This window comes from Solea senegalensis, linkage group LG3, assembly GCF_019176455.1.
Source record: "Solea senegalensis isolate Sse05_10M linkage group LG3, IFAPA_SoseM_1, whole genome shotgun sequence".
Classification (NCBI taxonomy): Eukaryota; Metazoa; Chordata; class Actinopteri; order Pleuronectiformes; family Soleidae; genus Solea; species Solea senegalensis.
In genome coordinates, this window is record NC_058023.1 from 20,491,471 (window position 1) to 20,513,350 (window position 21,880).

General features: G+C 38.6%; 2 protein-coding genes across 2 annotated transcripts; both read left to right on the forward strand.

The window, feature by feature from the left end:
- Positions 1-11,159: 11,159 nt before the first annotated feature.
- On the forward strand, positions 11,160-14,607 carry LOC122766122 (extracellular calcium-sensing receptor-like). The gene is made up of 6 exons (XM_044020761.1): positions 11,160-11,377; positions 11,451-11,739; positions 11,844-12,596; positions 12,672-12,899; positions 12,988-13,111; positions 13,243-14,607. The coding sequence occupies exons 1-6, from the start codon at positions 11,160-11,162 to the stop codon at positions 14,139-14,141; spliced, it is 2,511 nt and encodes an 836-aa protein (XP_043876696.1). The 3' UTR covers positions 14,142-14,607.
- Positions 14,608-15,909: 1,302 nt separating this feature from the next.
- LOC122765740 (extracellular calcium-sensing receptor-like) lies at positions 15,910-21,834 on the forward strand. Its single transcript, XM_044020137.1, has 6 exons — positions 15,910-16,190; positions 16,268-16,565; positions 16,688-17,482; positions 17,564-17,791; positions 17,874-17,997; positions 20,777-21,834. Exons 1-6 carry the CDS (start codon positions 15,943-15,945, stop codon positions 21,682-21,684), a joined length of 2,601 nt encoding a protein of 866 aa, XP_043876072.1. The 5' UTR covers positions 15,910-15,942; the 3' UTR covers positions 21,685-21,834.
- Positions 21,835-21,880: the final 46 nt, after the last annotated feature.

Sequence of the window (21,880 nt, forward strand, 5' to 3'; positions counted from 1 at the left end):
GCTCCAGCTCGGCCTTTTCCGTATATTTACGGTTGACGTCGGAGTTTGCCGAGAACGACAAAGGAAGCCGTGCACGTTCATCCGTGAGATGCCGTGCTCGTACTACTGATGCACCATGGCGAGCGCCGAGGCTCAAAACTAATCTTTACAGCGTTTTACCTTTGGAATTTTATTGAAGTCAAGTGAAAAGCAAAATTATATTCTTCTCTGAGCTTCTCTGTGTTGCTATTAAATACTCACTGGCACAACTTAGGCCTTTTACTTTAGTGTTAAAAGATGAAAGACACATTTGGACACATTTTTTTCTCAATTTGAGTTAATAAAACTCCAAGTTTGATTTCATATTTTTGTTGTTATTATTTATTAATACTATTATTGTTGGTGTTGTTGTTGTCACCTTGGAGTCAGCTGTTAAACTTTATATCTTTATTATTATAGATTTTTGTCCCAACCAGTTCAGGGGGCATTCCTTCAACTGGAACTTGGATTTCCAACTCCTCAAGTCAGTGCAAGCTCACCAATCCTGACATGGCATCTCAAGATGGCCACAACCACTACTTTTATATAGTACATCAGTTATACAATATATAGAACGATTCAAATTAAATCTTTAGACATGTTGCTACGCTGTTTTTGTGTGCAAAAAATATTGCTAATAGTGGGCAGCCTGCAATATTTGCATCCATAGTTTTTTTTGTAACGTCACTCCCAGTTACAACCTCTTACAACCGATATACATTAAACGGAACGCTGCATACAAATACTACAGGAGCCTGTGAGCTCTTACACACTGTAGTGACACAGTTGCAGACAACACATCCCTCCTCCTCATCTCTGGAGACTTCAGTCATTGTCCTCCACCATCAAACAGTATGTAAAATGCCACACCAGAGACAATGAGACAGCTCCCCTTTTTCCCTACTGGGTTGTTGGTATCACCACAGTTCATCTAATCCCTACTTACATACCTGTCGTGACAAACACCCAACCATCAGGTATGTAAGGAAATGGTCCAAAGTCCACCCAGGAGGGGACATCATCAGTTTAACCCACTGCATTATTGACAACATAAGCTTCTGCATATGTCAACCAGGGATGTACAGTGTCTTAACAACAAGCCAATAAGCCCTGGTTGACCTTTGCAGTAAAAGTCCTGCTGTATGAAAAGAAGCTGAATTAGAGACGCTGCGGAAGATCCAGTGGGAGCTCTAGAGGCAGATAAGGACAGCTACAGGAAAACGCTGGAGGAACACCTCTAGTGGAGCAACATAAAAGAGGTGTGGAGAGGATAGACACTGGTGACAGGGAGTGGGTATAATGAACTGAATCAGTTCTTCAACACATTTAATTCTGCACCCAGTCTGGAAAGAGTCCCAGTGTGGTTCCAATACCAAAGGGCTGAGTACCCCAGTGAACCCAACCACTGTAACTTTAACCTTGAATCTGAAGCCATACATACTGTACCTACAGTCTCCTTATTGTCCAGACATATTTACTTCACCGGCACAGCCAGCCTGAGGCATAGCTGCATAGCAGTGTATGAGAAACAGACAACATTTTAACATATTAAAGCAATCTTGACATGTTTAGATACATTTATATATATCAATGCAATGTATGCTGTTGTATTTTGTTATTTTGAAATTCAGGTTCAGTATCACCACACTAAGTCAGTCAGTCAGTCATCATCTAACCGCTTTATCCTCCACCAGAGGGTCGCGGGGGTTGCTGTGCCAATCTCAGCTACATCGGGCGATAGGCAGGGTACACCCTGGACAGTTCGCCAGTCCATCGCAGGGCCACACACAACTAGAAACAAACAACTATTCACTCTCACACTCACTCCTACGGTCAATTTAGAGTGTCCAATTTACCTATTCCCCACATTGCATGTTTTTGGACTGTGGGAGGAAGCCGGAGAACCCGGAGAGAACCCACGCGCACATGGGGAGAACATGCAAACTCCATGCAGAAAGGCCCTTGTTCCAACCGGGGCTCGAACCCGGGTCATCTCGCTGCAAGGCGAGAGTGCTAAACAGTACACCACCGCGTGTCCCACCACACTAAGTGTGCCTCTTAAATTAAAACTAGGCCACTTTTGTGATTTCACTATCTTCTAATATTAAAAAACAAAACAAGAATGTTGGAGTAAATAACAACAGCTATAATATAATTAATGCAATTTATAGTGTTACATTTATCAATAATAATCAAGCACAGGTGACTTCTTGGTGTTGGGAGGAGTACCACAAATCAAATTCAGCCTAGGGCCTAATAAAGACTCCATCACTCTCTTGGAGACCCCTGCAACCAACTACCTCACCAACAGGCCACAGTATGTGAGGCTAGATCTGGACCACAAAGGCCCACATGACTTCAAATTAGAAACATATGTTATTCATTCATTCATTTTCCACATATCTAATAAATATTTACTTTTATTTTCAATTTCAACTCAGGGGTGTGGGTTACGTTTCATTCTAAACTAATGTTACAGAGCAATTTTTAACTTTAATCCAAGGATTATAGACAATAACATCAAAAATCATTATGTTCTCCAGCTGCAATCAAAGTGATCATCATTTTTGGATATTGATATCATTACAATTGTGATGCAGTAATGCAATAAACTATGAAAGTGTCTTTGATACTGTGTAGGTTGCTCAAACAGATAAGTTATACCTTCAGTGGAGTTGCAGTGCCCTCTGATGGACAAAACCAGCACTTGTTAAAAAGAAAAAAAGAAAATAGTGTGTAGTGAGTGATGTTTTAATGAAGTCTGCCACCTGGTGTCGACATGTTTCTACAGCAGTTTGAAAAGACAAACGATCCACAGTGTGTGAAAAAGAACAGATGAAACCCTTTCTTTTATTCTCTTTTATTCTCAACACTTGCACATGTTTTTAGTGAACAGGAAGTGATTGATGTGTGTAAAATAGCAGATTACAGATGCAGATTACAGATACATGGATGGACTTCTTGTCTCATGTCAGTAAATATGTTGTAAATGTTATGTTTCAGAAGACATTGTTAAACTCTGAGTCTATATGATATGATTTATCATGTTGTGGTTTACATAGTCTCTATATGTGCAACATGTTTTATTTATATTACAGTTGTAAAATAATCTGAATTTACAAAAACACCTTGATGACAGACATGAAACATGAGAGTGAGGAACTCTCCTTGTTATAAAAAAACAGCACTCTTCAGTTTGTTTTTATTTCTTTGTTTTTGTCACAAATGGATCACAACTACTGTACTACTACTACTAATAATTATAAGTATAATTTTCAAGTGAGTAAACATGAGGAACCAGAACCAGAACCGAACATGTGCAGCACTTGCATAACACTGTTAGGGTGAAAGGACAGTAGAGGACGAAAACAGGTCGGAGACAGAAAGGGCTAGAGAAAAAAGAGAGAAGGATAGACAAAGAGACATGAGAGACAAAGTAAACAAACAAACAAGTGTGTATATGTGTGTGTCTGTGTGTACACTCTTTATGACCTTTTCTAGCATAAACAATGAGATTGTCAGGACCCGTAGTCCACATGTAAACCAAAACCTGGTCCTAATGAGGCAGGACCTTGTTAGGTTAAGGACATGGTTAAGGTTAGTACCAAGATTTGAATTGTGGTTGGGTTGTGGTTAAGGTAAGCCATTATTTGATTATAGTCAAGGTTTGGGATAATGCATTGTTTAGGCTGTCCAAATGAATGCCTGAATAGATGCATGTGCATGTGTGTGTGTGTGAGAGTGAGTGAGTGAGTGAGTGAGTGAGGGAGGGAGAGTAACAAAAGACTGACAGTAGGCGAACAAGGGCCTATTTGCATGGAGTTTGCATGTTCTCCCTGTGTGTGTAGGTTTCCTCCGGGTTCTCCAGCTTCCTCCCACAGTGCAAAAACATGCAATTAGGCAAATTGGACACTCTACATTGACCGTACGTTTGAGAGTGTGAGTGGATGGTTGTTTGTCTCTATGTGGCCCTGTGATGGACTGGCCATCTGTCCAGGGTGTACCCTGCCTATCTCCCTATGTCAGCTGAGATTGGAACAGTACCCCCGTGACCCTCATGTGGAGGATAAAGTAGTAGAAAATGGATGGATGGATGGATGAAAATAGGTGACTCTTACCTTTTTATTTTAGCAAGTGCTGGTTTTGTCCATCAGAGGGCACTGCGACTCCACTGAAGGTATAACTCATCTGTTTGAGCAACCTGCACAGTATCAAACACACTGTCATTGTTTGTTGAGTTACTGCGTCACAGTTGTATCAATATCCAGTAAGCCAAATCAATACATGCTGTAATGCTAATATAGTTTAAAAACACAAAAAAGTAAATCATGGTCACTTTTGATGTTATTGTCTTGTTTTAAATCCTTGGATTTAAGTTAAAAATTGCTCTTTAACATTAGTTTTGACGAAATATTTGACATTAGTGAATGAAATGTCACCCCAGAACCTTGAGTTGAAATTGAAAATTAAGTAAATATTTATTAGATATGTGGAAAACAAGAAAATGAATGAATAACATATGTTTGAAGTCATGTGGGCCTTTGTGGTCCAGATCTAGCCCCACATTCTGTGGCCTGTTGGTGAGGTAGTTGGTTGCCCATGCAGTTGGCAGTCTACTCTACCTTTGAATGATGTGAAACCCCCTTTTCTGTTTCCTCATGTTTACTCACTTTGTGAAGTGTTGGGCGTCTTTCTTTCCTTATCTTACCAAGTAAAACACTTTGCAACATTTGTTAAGAAGAGTGCTATACAAATAAAGTTTATTATAGTTATAAAAATAACAATTATTATTATTACTGTTGTAGTTGCGATCCATTAGTGACAAAAACACACAATGAAATTAAAAAAAAACTAAAGACTGCAATTTTTTATAAAGATGTTAGTGTAAACCACTAAATAATAAATCATATCGTATAGACTCAGAGTTTAACAGTGGGATAATTTCTTCTTACACATACCATTTACAACATATTAAGATTTACAACATTGATATGTAACAATACAGATCAGTTTCACAGTGTTTACTGACATGAGACAAAAAAGTGCATCCATGTATCTGTAATCTGCTAATTTCCACCCATCAATCACTTCCTGTTCAATAAAAACAGGTGTTTAAACTGCTGTAGAAACATGTCGACACTAGGTGGCAGACTTTGTTAAAACATCACTCTCACATACAGAAGACACTTTGCAACTAAAGTGAGAATAGACTTTTACAAACATACTAACTCAATCTTTAATGATGAATTTAATAATGAGAATGAATGTTTTCACTATAATTTGTTTTATTTTGTTCAGGCTATAACATGTGTAACATGAGTTACTTATGCATTCAGTCAGTTGACATTTCAGCCAGACTTTTCTCTGATCTTATTAAAAGCGACTGTATGAATTCTTTTACCTATCAAGTGTTTCGTCTCTTCGTAGGTTTCCATTATACGCTGTTGTTTGCTTGGTGACACGCGTCTTCTCCATTTCCGCATCAGTAAATCTGTGATCGACCTCACGGTCTACTTCAAAGAGACATGAACACGCACTTACCAGGATAAGTCACACCTGGTTTGACCAAGCCTTCTCATCCTGGTCCGTTCGTTCAATGGACTAAGTCATGGTGAACCTAGTAGCATAGGTTTAGATGTCCTGGATATTAATTCTACTTTTGTGCAACAGGCCCTTGATTTAAAGGAGATGGTATGTTCGTATTTTGAAAACAGAGTATTTCTGTATGAACTCAAATACTCTTCATTTCTACACATGTGATTAAAAAAAGTAAAGTAAAGTAAAGTATGTTTTGGCTTCATTAGCTCATGGAACATATTCAAATGAGGTCGATCACAGATTCACTTATGCAGATACCTTGATCTGCTCCACCTCTAGTGGCTCTGTGTCTTATCTCCACTGCTTTACATTCTGTACATGATGACTGCAGGTCAACACAGTCCTACAGTCCTGTCTCTGTTGTGTCATGTCTCCCCTTTCATCACATGGTGTCAGAGCTCTGTAAAGACAACAAAGGGGATGATAGAGAAAGTTCCGTGTATGAGGCCTGCCTCGTCCACACAGAAACAATCTTTTTCTTTGCCATTTTCAAAAAGTTCCCCCGTAAACACAGCATCATTTCAGGAAAGAAAGAGAAATAACGTCTGTTTGTTTACGTTTGGTGACGTTGTGACTTTCTGTCATAAAATGAAATACTCAATGAGAAGGAAATGAACAATTCTGCTGCACAAGTGAGATCCATCTAACTGTATTTACTGACACACACAGACAGACGCACACAGAGCTTGCACGCACACGACATGTGAACTCCTGCAAAAAGACCCTTGTTTTGACCAAGTCGTGAACCCAGGTCTTCTTGCTGGAAAGAAAACAGACTAACCACTAGACCACCGCATGGTCCCACTTTATCTTTTCATGTTTATATTTGAAAAAGATAAAAAACTTCTGGTCACATTATATATTTCTGGAGTTAACTTTTTCATTAAATACAAATTGTTTGTGAGTGTGTGTGTGTGTTTGTGAGAGAGACTTGTTTATGAACATGAGATAAATAACCTTACAGATGTTAGATGTTGTTTTGATTTTATTATGATTAACAACATGTTACTGAGGTGCAACACACTCGGGAAACACTTAACACTTGTTATTGTGTCATCATCACATCACCTCCTTAAATCTGACAATTAACCTTTTTCCCTGGAGGCCGAGGGTAGACAAGAAAAGACAAGCAAGACTGACGACATGTGCGCCCGAGGCCGTGACACTGAAGCTCAGCAGCTGTGGTGTTAAGATAATAATTGAATCTGACATTTAATTAGCGGCGATCCCAACTCTTCCAAAACAATGAGCTGCACTGCACCACAATCAATATGCACCATGCAGCAAGCACACTAACAATCACACAATAATCAAATCAACAGTCAGAGTCAAAGTGTGACAGTTGAGCGACATCAACGTCTTTTTGAATTTCACACACAATCATATGATTCTCATTGTTACTGTGGAAAACACAAACTCCAGTTTAAAGTGAAGGTGTCAGCGACGTCAACGTTGGAAAGTTTGGAAAAGAAACCAAAACTAAAATAAACTTGTTAAACATCACTGTCAAAATTGTCACGCTCAAATAAAAGACATTTTAAAAAATAATATTAGCTGTAACTTTCACACTTTCTTAACTTTGTGTCAAGAAAACCCGTGTTCAAGCTCTGGTTGGAACAAGGGCCTTTCTGCATTGAGTTTGGATTTTCTGGCCGTGTGTGTGTGTGTGGGGGGTTTCTCCGGCTTCCTCCCACAGTCCAATAACATGCAATATTAGGTAAATCGATCATTCTAAATTGACCGTACGTGAATGGTTGTTTTTCTCTACATGTGGCCCTGTGATGGACTGGTGAACTGTCCAGGGTGTGATGTTCTGATCAAACTAATTAGGAGTGTGGTGGTTCTTTCACATTTATTATCTCATATGGTTTATATAAGTTCTACACACCTTCATAGTTGTATAGATATTATATTCACACACATATATATGTATATATATATATGCAATATGGTCTCAGCCTTGACACTGATTCATGAATTCTCATTATATTTTTTATTGTCACTGTCAGCGAAAGTGTTTGTCCACATGCTGAACATCTGGATCTGATGTTCTTTAATCTGATGATTAAATGTCACACACATTTAAATTGTCTTTGTTGCGTCTGACAAACATTTCTAATTTTTTATCATCTCATTTTTGGTCCATTTTAACTTGAACACTTCTTATAGCTTGTATTTTGCATTTGTACAAGACAGGACAGTGTTTATTGTGTTTAGTGCTTTCAGTCTTTCCTCATCATCAGTGGCATGTCTAATCATTATGGAAACTTTTGGTTGTTGTATAATCTTTGCCAGGAGATGGCAGTACTGTCCATGGTACAGTTGCACCTAAAGTCATAAAGAAAATGCTGTGGTTGTGTATAATAATAACAACAGCAATAGCGCACAGATGTGAACATTCATTTTTGGATTCACAGGGTAATTTCAAAATAGCACTTCACATAAACCACCGATACAATAAAATAATAAAATCTCATAATATGATAAGCATTTTTAAACAAATGAACTCTGTTACCAGCTCTCACAATCTGAAATATAACCCTTTTATTGTGTTTCTAACATAACAGTAACAGTGTTCATAAAGTCACATCACACAGTGTCACCAACACTGCCCTCTGCTGTCGGCTGAAGAAAACTGCAACTAAGACACTGGAGATTAACATTTATTCAGTGCTGAAATGTTCACGCATTCAACATTTCATCTATACAACATAATCTACACGACATTTCATCTGTACAACATTTAAACCTATACAATAGCTTGAAATGTGTTTATGTTTTTGATCACAAACTTTTATGACAATCATAAAATCTAAACACAAAGTTGATTGTTTGTGGATCTCAACTAACTAAGAAACCTAACTAAAGTTAGGTTTCTTCTTCTTCTTCTTCATCTTATTATTATTATTATTAATAATAATAATAATAATAATAATAATAATAATAATAATAATAATAATAATAAAAATAATAATAATGGCCGACGGGGGCTGTCCCTCCATCCAGGAGACCCCTGACCGAGTGGCAAATGTGACCTGCCATCAGAGGGCCCCCGTCGACCATTATTATAAATGATAATAATAATAATAACAATAATAATAATGATAATGATAATAATTATTATAATAATAATAGTAATAATGATACTACTACTACTACTACTACTACTAATAATAATAATATAAGAAGAAGAAGAAGAAGTAACTTATAATAACTAAACTAATAGAACTTACAGAACTAAATTAAACTAAAGTAAGGTAAAGTATTCTCATCACATCAACAGCTCACATACAGATCTGATGAAATCCTGATGCAATATTGCTAAAGAAAAAAGAGTCAAGGAGGGAAGTTCAGTTCACATGGAGACACAGTGAGTTGTTTAGTTGTTATTGTTGTTTTTATTATTATTATTGTTATTATGAAGTTGGAAAAGCCTGAGGTGTTCATCATTGTCGTCCACAAGGCATTTGTTCCTCACATCATTCTTTCAAATTAAAGCAGGTCCAAACCCCTCCCGAGACATTTTTAAACAAATTAACTTTGTTTTATCTGTTACCGGCTGCTCACTGTCTGAAAAATAAAAAAAAATGAATAGAACTTTTAATTGTGTGTTGTTCTTCATAAAGTCACATCACACAGTGTCACCAACACTGCCCTCTCATGTCCACTGAAGAAAACTACAACACAGGACATTTATTCAGTGGTGAAATGGTCATGCATTCAACATTTCATTTATACAATATAAGCTATACAGATATTCATCAATACAATATATAATCTATACAACATTTAATTATACAATATATAATCTATACATTTCATCTATACAATATATAATCTATACAACATTTCATCTACACAACATTTCATCTATACAATATATAATCTATACAATATACAATCTATACAATATACAATCTATACAAAATATAATCAATGTAATCTAATGCATGAAAATCCTTCTACATAACGTGTTTTATTTATTTATTAAATTATTTATGTTATTGATATTTTATGCTTCTATCCATTTGACTGCACTTTAGTTTTCTTTTCTTGTTTTTATTTGTCGTGTTATGTCTGTGTATCCTAATGCAATATGTAATCCTGATGCAATATTTCTAAAGAAAAAAGGTCAAGGAGAGAAGTTGAGTTCACATGGAGACACATGGAGTGAGTTGTTTACTTAGTATTATTGTTATTATTATTATTGTTATCATTCTTGTTATTATGAAGTTGGAAAAGCCTGTGGTGTTAATCAATGTCATCTATTAGACATTTGTTCCTCACATCATTCTGTCAAATTAAAGCAGGTCCCAAAAGACAAACCCCTCCAGAGACAGAGAGGCAGACAAGTGAACAAACACACAAACAAGTTTTTAATTAAAATATGCCTAACAGGCAAATCAGCGCTATATTAATATTTCCCTCGGCTGAAAAATAAGAACAACATCAAATTAAATATCACACAGTCCACTGCCTTGTTAAATCAGATGTCGCCAATTCTTTTGTTTGTTTTGATGAGTTGTCAAAAGTTGAACTTTAATTCATATATCCAAATACAGTGCTCCATAAAAATGATGCTACACTGAGGATTGGTAAAATTATTTAAAATAAATAATACAAATGACACATCCAATGGAAAAGTCATTTGACATTGGTTATTTTAAAATAGTAATTATATTTTGATACTTACTATTGTTTGACCTTTTGATTTATCTCAGGAAGCCCTACGCGATAAATCAATTCTGTATGACATTATATTATAAAAGAACAACATTAATTACAATCACTCTTTTGCTATATGAAAAACCATCTTTCATCATCACTGGCTCATTTAGTTTGACATAATGATACTAAAAGGTATAGTGAATGTCCCAGATAATAGTATAATACTATACACAGTATAATAATCATACATTGGTCAAAGATAATCTCCGCTCACATGCAAAAATGAAAAACCACGGAAGCTGTTTATGTTTAAACATATCTGAGAAGAGACCAATGCGACCAGCTGACAATAGACAGTGATGGACACATAATGTCAAATATTTGACTTGTATTGTGCCATTTTGTGCAAATTATATTTTCTATTATCATTGCTTTGTCAATGCACCCACAAAATATAGTGACACATGTTTTTCAGTTTAATCTGTTGCAGTAAAGTCACTTCTAACTTGACCTGAGAACAAGTCATCTCATCTGTTCCTCTTCAGTTCCCAAAATCCACTCAGAACTTGGTGAAATGGTTGCACTTGTTATGGAACAATCTGCAAAATTCACTCCAACTTTAGAATTTTATTTCCCCGAGTGAAATCATCTACTGACAAACAGTTTAACAGAAGAGTATAATTGTTATTCTGAAACTGGACTGAAATCATTTTACTGGAGTGCCCCTTGGTCTGGTCTCAAGGGATTATAAAACATGTTTGGGGGAAAGGTCAAATTAAAGCTGGTCAACCTAATTCATCTGTGATTTGTCACTGAGAGATGATCAAAGATTATAAAACATGCACTCTGTACTCATCACCTTGTGAGAGGACAAAATGTCTCCAGTGATCACGGTGTTTTTTGCAGAGTTGCTGTTCGTGCTTGCAGCAGCAGAGGATGAACCTGCTTCCTGTCAGATTCTGGGGAGTCCAGAGTTTCCTCTGTTGTCGAAAGAGGGAGATGTCATGATCGGTGGCATCTTTTCCATCCACAGCAAAATCACACAACCTCCACTTTCCTTTACGGCGAAACCGACGCGGCTCACATGCTCCAGGTAGTCGCATAGGCTTTGTATAACAAAACTGTCTCAGTGAACACAAGATTCTATGTTGTTCTTTTTGTTTCAGTGTCAACCTCAGGGAGTTCCGATTTGCCCAGACCATGATATTTGCAATAGAAGAAATAAACCAGAGTGACTTTCTTCTTCCAAATGTTTCTGTTGGATACCGTGTTTATGACAACTGTGGCTCAACATTGTCCTCCATGCGTGCAGTGATGGCCCTGATGAACGGTGATGAGCAGACTGCGGGGAAGACATGCTTCGGTAAATCAGCTGTTCATGCGATCATTGGAGAGTCTGAGTCTTCTTCAACAATAGTATTGTCGCGTACTACAGGACCGTTCAAAATACCAGTGGTAAGTAAAAAGTGCCTGTGGGGGTTATTTGGTGTATTTTGAGCAAACTCTTTCATAGTCTCTCTCTCTTGTTCTCTCTCTCTTTGCCTGTAAATGATCATCAGATAAGTCATTCAGCTACTTGTGAGTGTTTAAGCAGCAGGAAGGCATTTCCCTCTTTTTTTCGAACCATTGCCAGTGACCTCTATCAAAGCAGGGCCCTTGCTCAGCTGGTCAAACACTTTGGTTGGACGTGGGTCGGGGCAGTCAACAGTGACAGTGATTATGGCAACAACGGCATGGCCATCTTCCTTACTGCAGCCAGAGAGGAGGGTGTGTGTGTGGAGTACACCGAGAAATTTCACAGAGCAGAGCCAGAAAAACTGATGAAAGTGGTCGAAGTGATCCGTAAAAGCACCGCACAGGTCATTGTGGGTTTCCTGGCCCACGTAGAGATGAACAACCTCTTGGAGCAGCTGAGTCTGCACAACATTACAGGCCGTCAGTTCATTGGTGTGGAGGCCTGGATCACTGCTGACAGTCTTGTCACTCCCACCAGCTTTAGTGTGCTGGGAGGTTCACTGGGCTTTGCTGTGCAAAAGGCCAACATCAGCGGTTTGGATGATTTTTTGATCAAAGGTTTCTGGGAGAGAGACTGCCAGGAGAACAGTGGGGGCACCATGGCAGAGACTGTACCATGCAAAGAAAACCAAAAACTTATCGAGCTCAAAGATGATGATGATGATGATGTGGCAGAGCTGAGATACTCCAGCAACATCTACAAAGCCATCTATGCCGTGGCCTATTCTCTGCACAGCATACTGAAGTGTAATTACAACGGGGGGTGTGACAAGACAGTGAATGTAAATCCCTGGCAGGTAAAGTTAACTGATGTCAACACTCTGCATTAGTCACATGTAACTTAGTGCTAACATTCAGTTCTGAAATTTTAGGTAGTGAATTCTTTGAAACACGTGAACTTCACAATTAAAAATGGGGACCAAGTGTGGTTTGACAGAACGGGAGCTGCTGTGGCTCGGTATGAGGTGGTGAACTGGCAGCGTGAATCAGATGGGTCGGTCCTCTTTAAACCTGTTGGTTACTATGATGCCTCTCTGCCTTCAGGACAAAGGTTTGCCCTCAGGACTGAAGACATAATGTGGCCTGGAGGAAACAAAGAGGCAATTATAAAAAAGTAGCCTATCCATTTCTGCTGTGGCCTTGTAGTTTGACAATGACGTCACTGTTTCTTTCTCCTCTCATTCAAAGTTGCCTGTATCAGTTTGCAGTGAAAGCTGCCATCCAGGAACGCGTAAAGTCCTTCAAAAAGGAAAGCCCGTGTGCTGCTACGACTGCGTACCATGTGCAGAGGGAGAAATCAGCAACACCACAGGTGCCACCAACCCAACATACGGCAACTTGGACACACTGTTTGTCTGCTTGCACTGTGTCATGTTAAAGTTTGCGATGGTAAAAAGTCTTACTCGTGTTTTTGGTATGTAACAAACCACATTTCTATTACAGATGCTAATGGATGCAGCAAGTGTCCTGAAGAGTACTGGTCAAATCAAAACAGAGATGCATGTATTCTGAAAGACATTGAGTTCCTCTCCTTCCCAGAGGTGATGAGTAAAATACTTGTGTTTTTCACTCTCTTTGGAGTCGTTCTTACCTTACTTGTGGCCACACTTTTTCTGATCAATAAGGACACTCCCTTGGTAAAAGCCAACAACTCTGAGCTGAGCTTCCTGCTGCTCTTCTCCTTGACTCTGTGTTTCCTGTGTTCTCTGACCTTCATCGGCCGGCCGTCAGCGTGGTCCTGCATGCTGAGACACACTGCGTTCGGCATCACCTTTGTCCTCTGTATCTCTTGTATTCTGGGGAAAACCATAGTTGTTTTAATGGCCTTTAAAGCGACACTTCCAGGCAGTAATATGATGAAGTGGTTTGGACCGGCACAGCAGAGACTCAGTGTTCTGGCTTTCACTCTCATACAGGTTTTAATTTGTATTCTGTGGCTGACGATCAAACCTCCATTACCCTTCAAAAACATCAAACACTATAAAGAGAAGATAATACTGGAGTGTGCTCTGGGTTCACCTGTCGGCTTCTGGGCTGTGTTAGGATACATAGGACTCTTAGCTTTGTTATGTTTCGTTCTCGCCTTTTTGGCTCGGAAGTTGCCAGATAATTTTAACGAAGCTAAATTCATCACGTTCAGCATGTTAATATTCTGTGCAGTCTGGATCACATTTATTCCGGCTTATGTCAGCTCACCTGGGAAATTCACTGTGGCTGTGGAGATATTTGCTATTTTAGCCTCTAGTTATGGGATACTTTTCTGCATATTTGCTCCAAAATGTTTCATTATTGTACTCAAACCTGAACTGAACACAAAGAAACATTTGATGGGAAAAGGGTAATCACACGTGATTAAATTTGGTTTTAAAATGTGTTAAAAACCTCACAGTGTCTCTGCAGAGGCAGGAATAATAAAATATCCTTCACATCCTTTCTACAGATTATTCTCTTCCTTCCTGTAGGAATCAGTGCATCAGAAGCAAAACATCCATTATTATGTGATAATTGAACCCCCCAAAAGTATTTCTTTGTCACTTCGTGTCTCAATTTTATTTATAAAACCCAACATCACAAACACAGTTGCAGCCTATACAGCAAGTGACTCCCTTTGTCCTCAGACCCTCTGTCCTTACACCCTCACATCGAGTGAGGACAAACGCCACAAAAACCTTTCCACAGCGAAAAAATGGGAGAAACCTCAGGAAGAGCCACAGAGGAGGGATCCCTCTGTCAGGACGGACAGGTGGACATCAGATCTGTCCATTAGGACGGAGAGATGTGCTGTAGATCTGTCTGTCAGAATGGACAGATGCGCAGATTCCAAAAAAAATAAAATAAAAATATAAATCACTCATTATTGTGGTAACACCATCATAATTTACACACATTTTAGAAAATCATGTGACTCAAACTAAACATTATTGACCGGTGATTGGTCTATGTTTGTACAAATCTAAATACTGTTCATTCTCTGGGGGCAATAAAGTAATTATACCACTCATCTTAAAATCCCAGTGGACTTTCATTCGTCCACTATAACAAGCTTGATGAATTCTGTATGGAGTTTCCTTTTATATGAACATATTAAACTACATAAAAAACACATTTCCTGAAAAGTTGTGACACCTAGAAATGCAATAAAGCCTAAAATCTGTAATTTGTTGTATAACTTGAACGTTTATTTCATTCTCTTTGGATTTTTACATCTGCACACAGGAAGTGATTTGTATCACTATGGGGTCAGATAGCTGTCAAAAAGAAGCGCACATACCCGGTTGTGATTTATTCAACATGAATATGAATTGAGAACCGCGAGAAAAGTTACGACTGCGCACACACACTGCACATGCTTTCACAGCTAGCACAGAGCTAGCGCCGAGATGAACGAGGAAGAATGATTAAATTAGTAATAAACAGTCTTGTATAAGTACTTGAAAGCAATACTTTAGTATATGTACAAGCTTACCAGATCATGTTCTGATATAAAACTTAAGTTTTAGAAGTAAATGTAAAAGTATTTAAACAAAGTGAGCAATTACAATTTTGAATATGAGATTTATTGTAGCTTCTTAACAATAAAAGCATAACAGGTAGGTACAGGGGAACAACTTCAAACAACATTACAATTAACCTTCTATCATGTATGGTGACAAGCTCTCTCTCAAGCGCCCTGTGCCTGCTTGTATTTTTGAAACTTTTTGAAACTTTTTTAGTTTGTGGAGCTTCCAGACACACTGTGTTTCAATTCAACTTGGAAGTTGAACCTGCGTTTCTCTGCATGAGCTAGCTAGCAAGCTGTGAGCAAGAGATGAAACAGCAGATAGCTGAAACCCAGAGTATGGAGTGTACAATAGAAACCCGGAGACCAGAGACTTTGTGTCGGACACGGTAAACAACGAGCCGCTGGTGTGTTTTAAGTCCACTTGGAGCTGGAATCTGCGGCTAACAGCTGGTGCCGCTAAAAACAACTAGCTACAACAAACAGCCATTACGTTGCTATCTATGCAAACTATCCTGTACAAGAACCTCCCTCCTCTCGTCCCAGAGAAATTGAACATGAATATGAATTTCTAAGCTGCAAACATGTATAAATCCCAGTGCAGACTCCGATTCACATGGAGGTTCATGCCTCCATGTGGTTAAATGATCTGTCACACAATGGTGTCCCTACAGTGGTGTCCAGATAAAGGGTGGACACTTTTACAGCTGCTGTTGGTGGCATCTTTCTCTCAGGCCAAGGAGCTGATGTGCAGACAGAGAGGAGATCCTGAAAACCCTCAGGTGTTTAAGAATGGGGACATCATGTTGGGGGGAATATTCTCTTTCCACAGCAGCTGGAAAACCCGATGGGAAAACTATATTGACAAACCATCACCACTGGAGTGTACCAGGTAAATTATACACTGTGGAAATCTGTTTAAATGTAACATTTTATCATACAGGACTTTTCATTAATGTTTGCAATAAGTTTGAATTTCAGGGGTTTCCAGTTTGCCCAGGCTATGCGTTTTGCCATCGAGGAGATTAATAACTCCACAGACCTACTGCCTGCCGTCTCTCTGGGCTATAAAATTTATGACGATTGTGGCTCTGTTGGCATAAGTGTGAGAGCTGCACTGGCACAGGCAAATGGTCATGAAGTGACTTCTGCTCCATCCAACACACCATGTATCACACCTGCACAGGTGCTGGCCATTATAGGAGAAACATCCTCTTCTCCTTGTATGGCCATAGCTACTGTCATCGGGCCATTTCATATCCCAATGGTGGGTAAGTTTAAATGACTACATTTGATTCATAAAAAGAAAAAAATACACAATAATTCTACCTGCTGCTCAGAGGAGATATGATAGTGTCACTATTTTACTTTTGATATCTTCCTCTTCAGATCAGCCACTTTGCCACCTGTGCTTGTCTCAGTGACAAAACCAAGTACCCGTCCTTCCTCAGAACAATACCCAGTGACTACTACCAGAGCAGAGCCCTGGCCCTTTTAGTCAAGCACTTTGGTTGGACTTGGGTGGGAGCAATCAGAACCAATGATGACTATGGTAATAATGGAATAGCTATATTCACAGAGACTGCACAGCAGCTGGGTGTCTGTCTGGAGTATTCTGTTGCTATTTTTAGAACAGATCCACCAGAAAAAATGCAAAAGATAATTGATATTATCAAGGCTTCCACCTCCAAGGTAATTGTTGCTTTCCTCTCCAACATGGATATGGATGTGCTAATACAAGAGTTGACCCACTACAACATAACTGGATACCAGTGGGTAGGAAGTGAGGGCTGGATTAGTGATTACCAAATTGCAAAACTAGATAGGCATCACATTCTCGATGGTTCCATAGGCCTGTCCATCCCTAAAGCACATGTCAGTGGCATGAGAGAGTTCATGCTGGACGTGAAGCCACTCAATTCAAGTACTGACTTTTTCACAGAGTTCTGGGAGACATTATTTAGCTGCAAGTTCAATCAATCAAAGTCATCATTATCAGGGAATCAGAGAGAATGTACTGGACATGAAGATCTGACTGGAGTCCATAACAGCTTCACTGATATGTCACTCATGCCTATATTTAACAATGTCTACAAAGGAGTGTATGCTGTGGCCCACGCACTTCACCGTGTTCTTGGCTGTAATGAAACATGTAACAACAAGGTGCAGCCAGATCCATTCACAGTGAGTTTTAAACCTAATCATGTTTTTAATTTCAACAAAAAAAGTATGTCATATGATTAACTAAATGATCTCCTATTTAAGATTTTACAGCATGTAAGAAAGATTCACTTCAAAACAAAGGAAGGAGACGAGGTTTACTTTAATGAGGATGGAGACCCAGCAGCAAAGTATGATATTATCAACTGGCAGCCAACAGAACATGGTGTTGTGGACTTTGTCACTGTTGGTCTTTATGATGCTTCTTTACCTTCAGACAAACAGCTGAATCTGTACAATAAATCTCTCATTTTTGCACAGAACTCAAAACTGGTAAGTAACCATGATGTGACCTGTAATATAGTTGTTTAATTATGACCTGACTGAACACTAATAAGACATGTTGTTCATGCAGGTGCCTGTGTCAGTTTGCAGTGAGATGTGTCCCTCAGGAACTCGCAAGGTTCTCCAAAAAGGAAAACCTGTCTGCTGCTTTGACTGTATAAGATGTGCAGAAGGAGAAATAAGCAACGACACAGGTCCAGTAATAATCCATCAAAGGTTTTTCACTTCACTTAAAAAATCTTTGGTTAATTCTTAATCAGAGAACATTCCCCAGGGGAATTTACTATGTGATTTGTGGGGTATTTTTTAAAATTATAAATATATGAAATGATAGCAATGCAATACATACATATATATATATATATATATATATATATATATATATATCTGTGTATAAATATATATACATATGTACAAATATATACTTACATATATACACACGTGGCAAAATTGTTGGTACCCTTCGGTTAATGAAAGAAAAACTCACAATGGTCACAGAAATAACTTGAATCTGGCAAAAGTAATAATAAATAAAAATTCTATGCAATTTAACCATTTAAAGCCAGACATTGCTTTTTAACCATGCTTTAACAGAATTATTTTAAAAAATAAACTCATGAAATCGGCCTGGACAAAAATGATGGTACCCTTAACTTAATATTTTGTTGCACAACCTTTTGAGGCAATCACTGCAATCAAACAATTCCTGTAACTGTCAATGAGACTTCTGCACCTCTCAGCAGGTATTTTGCCCCACTCCTCATGAGCAAACTGCTCCAGTTGTCTCAGGTTTGAAGTGTGCCTTTTCCAGACAACATGTTTCAGCTCCTTCCAAAGATGCTCAATAGGATTTAGGTCAGGGCTCATAGAAGGCCACTTTAGAAAAGTCCAATGTTTTCCTCTTAGCCATTCTGGTGTTTTTAGCTGTGCGTTTTGGGTCACTGTCCTGTTCCAAGACCAATGACCTGCGACTGAGACCAAGCTTTCTGACACTGGCCAACACATTTCTCTCTAGAATCCCTTGATAGTCTTGAGATTTCATTGTACCCTGCGCAGATTCGAGACACCCTGTGCCAGATGCAGCAAAGCAGCCCCAGAACGTAACAGAGCCTCCTCCATGTTTACAGCAGGGACAGTGTTCTTTTCTTTATATGCTTCATTTTTCCGTCTGTAAACATAGAGCTGATGTGCCTTGGCAAAAAGTTCAATTTTTGTCTCATCTGTCCATAGGACATTCTCCGAGAAGCTTTGTGACTTGTCAACATGTAGTTTGGCAAATTCTAGTCTAGCTTTTTTATGATTTGTTGTCAACAATGGTGTCCTTCTTGGTCGTCTTGGTCGTCTCCCATTAAGTCCACTTAACTCAAACAACGACGGATGGTACGATCTGACACTGATGTTCCTGGAGCTTGAATTTCACCTTTAATCTCTTTAGAAGTTTTTCTGGGCTCTTTTGTTACCATTCGTATTATCCGTCTCTTTGATTTGTCATCAATTTTCCTCCTGCGGCCACGTCCAGGGAGGTTGGCTACAGTCCCATGGACCTTAAATTTCTGAATAATATGTGCAACTGTAGTCACAGGAACAGCAAGCTGCTTGGAGATGGTCTTATAGCCTTTACCTTTAACATGCTTGTCTATAATTTTCTTTCTAATCTCCTGAGACAACTCTTTCCTTCGCTTTCTCTGGTCCATATTGAGTGTGGTACACACCATGTCACCAAACAGCACAGTGACTACCTGTAGCCCTATATATAGGCCCACTGACTATTACAAGATTGTAGACACCTGTGATGCCAATTAGTGGACACACCTTGAATTAACATGTCCCTTTGGTCACATTATTTTCAGTCTTTTCTAGGGGTACCATCATTTTTGTCCAGGCCTGTTTCATGAGTTTATTTTTTAAAATAATTCTGTTGAAGCATGGTTGAAAAGCAATGTCTGACTTTCATTGGTTAAATTTCATAGAATTTTTATTTATTATTACTTTTGTCAGATTCAGGTTATTTCTGTGACCATTGTGAGTTTTTCTTTCATTAACCGAAGGGTACCAACAATTTTGTCCATGTGTGTAAATATATATATATAAATAAGTGTATATATGTATATATGTTTATATATATATATATATATATATATATATATTTATACACACACTTATGTGACACATACATATATCACCTACATATATACATGTATGTGATGGACACCGTTAAATGATTATCACATGATCATGTTTGAAAACAATAACCCTCAAAATACACTGGTTGCGTTGCACTACTCAGTGAATGTAATCATCATCCATCACTTCTTGTTCAAATGACCTTATTTCAAGACCTTATCCTTAAGGCCCTAGTATACTTCTGTGCACATCAGCGTGTGGCATTGCACGGACCCTGGTATACTTGCGTGTCAGGGTCCTGTGGTATCTGACTTCACCATCGGGTGGCGGTACAAGTCTGGTCGGTGGGAAAAGGAAGCATTCCGACCATCCTCCCACTGCGCGCGCTTCCAAAAACTGGGCCGTTGCTTTGTTTGTCATCAACTGTGCGCAGAAGTATACCAGGGCCGTTACACTGTCTTACACTTAAGGGATGTTTATTTTTGTGTAATTGACACTTCATTAAAATGGTGGATGATTGCTGAGATCTGTGATAGCATTTACTTACTTCCACATTTCCGTTTTAGGCTAAATATTTTTTAATCATGTGAAGCACTTCTTGTATTGTTCGTTTAATGAAAAACTTCATCTGCACAGAGGTTCCTGACACCAAATCAGATTACATGTTGGAAGCTCATAGTGTTGGTGGTGTTGATGTTGTTGGTTATTGTGATGAATAAAAGTCTGATATTTTTGTTTTTACAGTTGGTATTGGCTTATTGTTTTAAAGAACAAAAACATTACTAACTTTCAATGGCATCGTCTCTGTGAACTCAATAATGAATGATCTGCTTCATCACTACTTTTCAGATTCTGTCACCTGTGTGCAGTGTCATCCTGAATTCTGGTCAAATGAGAGAAGAGATGCCTGCGTCAAGAAGGAGATAGAGTTTCTATCATATGAAGAAATTATGGGAGCACTTCTCACTGCAGCGTCCCTATTTGGAACATTCACGACCGCTTTTGTATCGCTGATTTTTTTCATGCACAGGAAATCTCCCATTGTCAGAGCCAACAACTCTGAGCTGAGCTTCCTGCTGCTCTTCTCCTTGACTCTGTGTTTCCTGTGTTCTCTGAGCTTCATTGGCCAGCCGTCAGAGTGGTCCTGCATGCTGCGACACACTGCGTTCGGCATCACTTTTGTCCTGTGCATCTCTTGTATCCTGGGGAAAACTATGGTGGTCTTAATGGCCTTCAGGGCGACACTTCCAGGAAGTAATATGATGAAATGGTTTGGGCCTACACAGCAGAGACTCAGCGTTCTGGCTTTCACTCTCATACAAATTGTCATATGTATCATCTGGTTAACAACTTCTCCTCCTTTTCCATTGAAGAATTTTCAAGAACTCAAGGACAAGATCATCCTGGAGTGTGCTCTGGGCTCAGCTGTAGGCTATTGGGCTGTACTTGGATATATAGGAATTCTGTCCATCCTGTGTTTTATTCTTGCTTTTCTGGCTCGGAAATTGCCCGATAACTTTAATGAAGCTAAATTCATCACTTTCAGCATGTTGATATTCTGTGCAGTCTGGATCACCTTTATCCCAGCCTATGTCAGCTCTCCTGGAAAGTTCAGTGTTGCTGTTGAAATATTTGCTATTCTGGCCTCAAGTTTTGGATTGTTGTTTTGCATTTTTATCCCAAAATGCTACATTATCTTATTAAAACCAGAGAAGAATACAAAGAAGAATATGATGGGGAAGATGATACCAAACTAATTCTAAATGTAATTAGGTGGCAAGTGCCTTTTAATGCAAGTCTATATTTCATGTAACATTTTGTTTGACTCTAATATCTCATATTGTGTATAAGTAACCTGTAACATAATATGGGGGCAACATGATTCAATAAAATTAATTACAAATAAACTCAGAAGCCGAATGCATAATAATTACTTACTGATTTTGGGTTTAT

Excerpts from the sequence above, each read along its gene's own strand:
- LOC122766122 (XM_044020761.1), top strand. The coding sequence starts at position 11,160 with ATGTCTCCAGTGATCACGGTGTTTTTTGCAGAGTTGCTGTTCGTGCTT. Across the intron at positions 11,378-11,450 it reads ACGCGGCTCACATGCTCCAG|TGTCAACCTCAGGGAGTTCC; the intron begins GTAGTCGCATAG and ends TTTTTGTTTCAG. Across the intron at positions 12,597-12,671 it reads TGAATGTAAATCCCTGGCAG|GTAGTGAATTCTTTGAAACA; the intron begins GTAAAGTTAACT and ends CTGAAATTTTAG.
- LOC122765740 (XM_044020137.1), top strand. The coding sequence starts at position 15,943 with ATGATCTGTCACACAATGGTGTCCCTACAGTGGTGTCCAGATAAAGGG. Across the intron at positions 16,566-16,687 it reads GGCCATTTCATATCCCAATG|ATCAGCCACTTTGCCACCTG; the intron begins GTGGGTAAGTTT and ends CTTCCTCTTCAG. Across the intron at positions 17,483-17,563 it reads TGCAGCCAGATCCATTCACA|ATTTTACAGCATGTAAGAAA; the intron begins GTGAGTTTTAAA and ends CTCCTATTTAAG.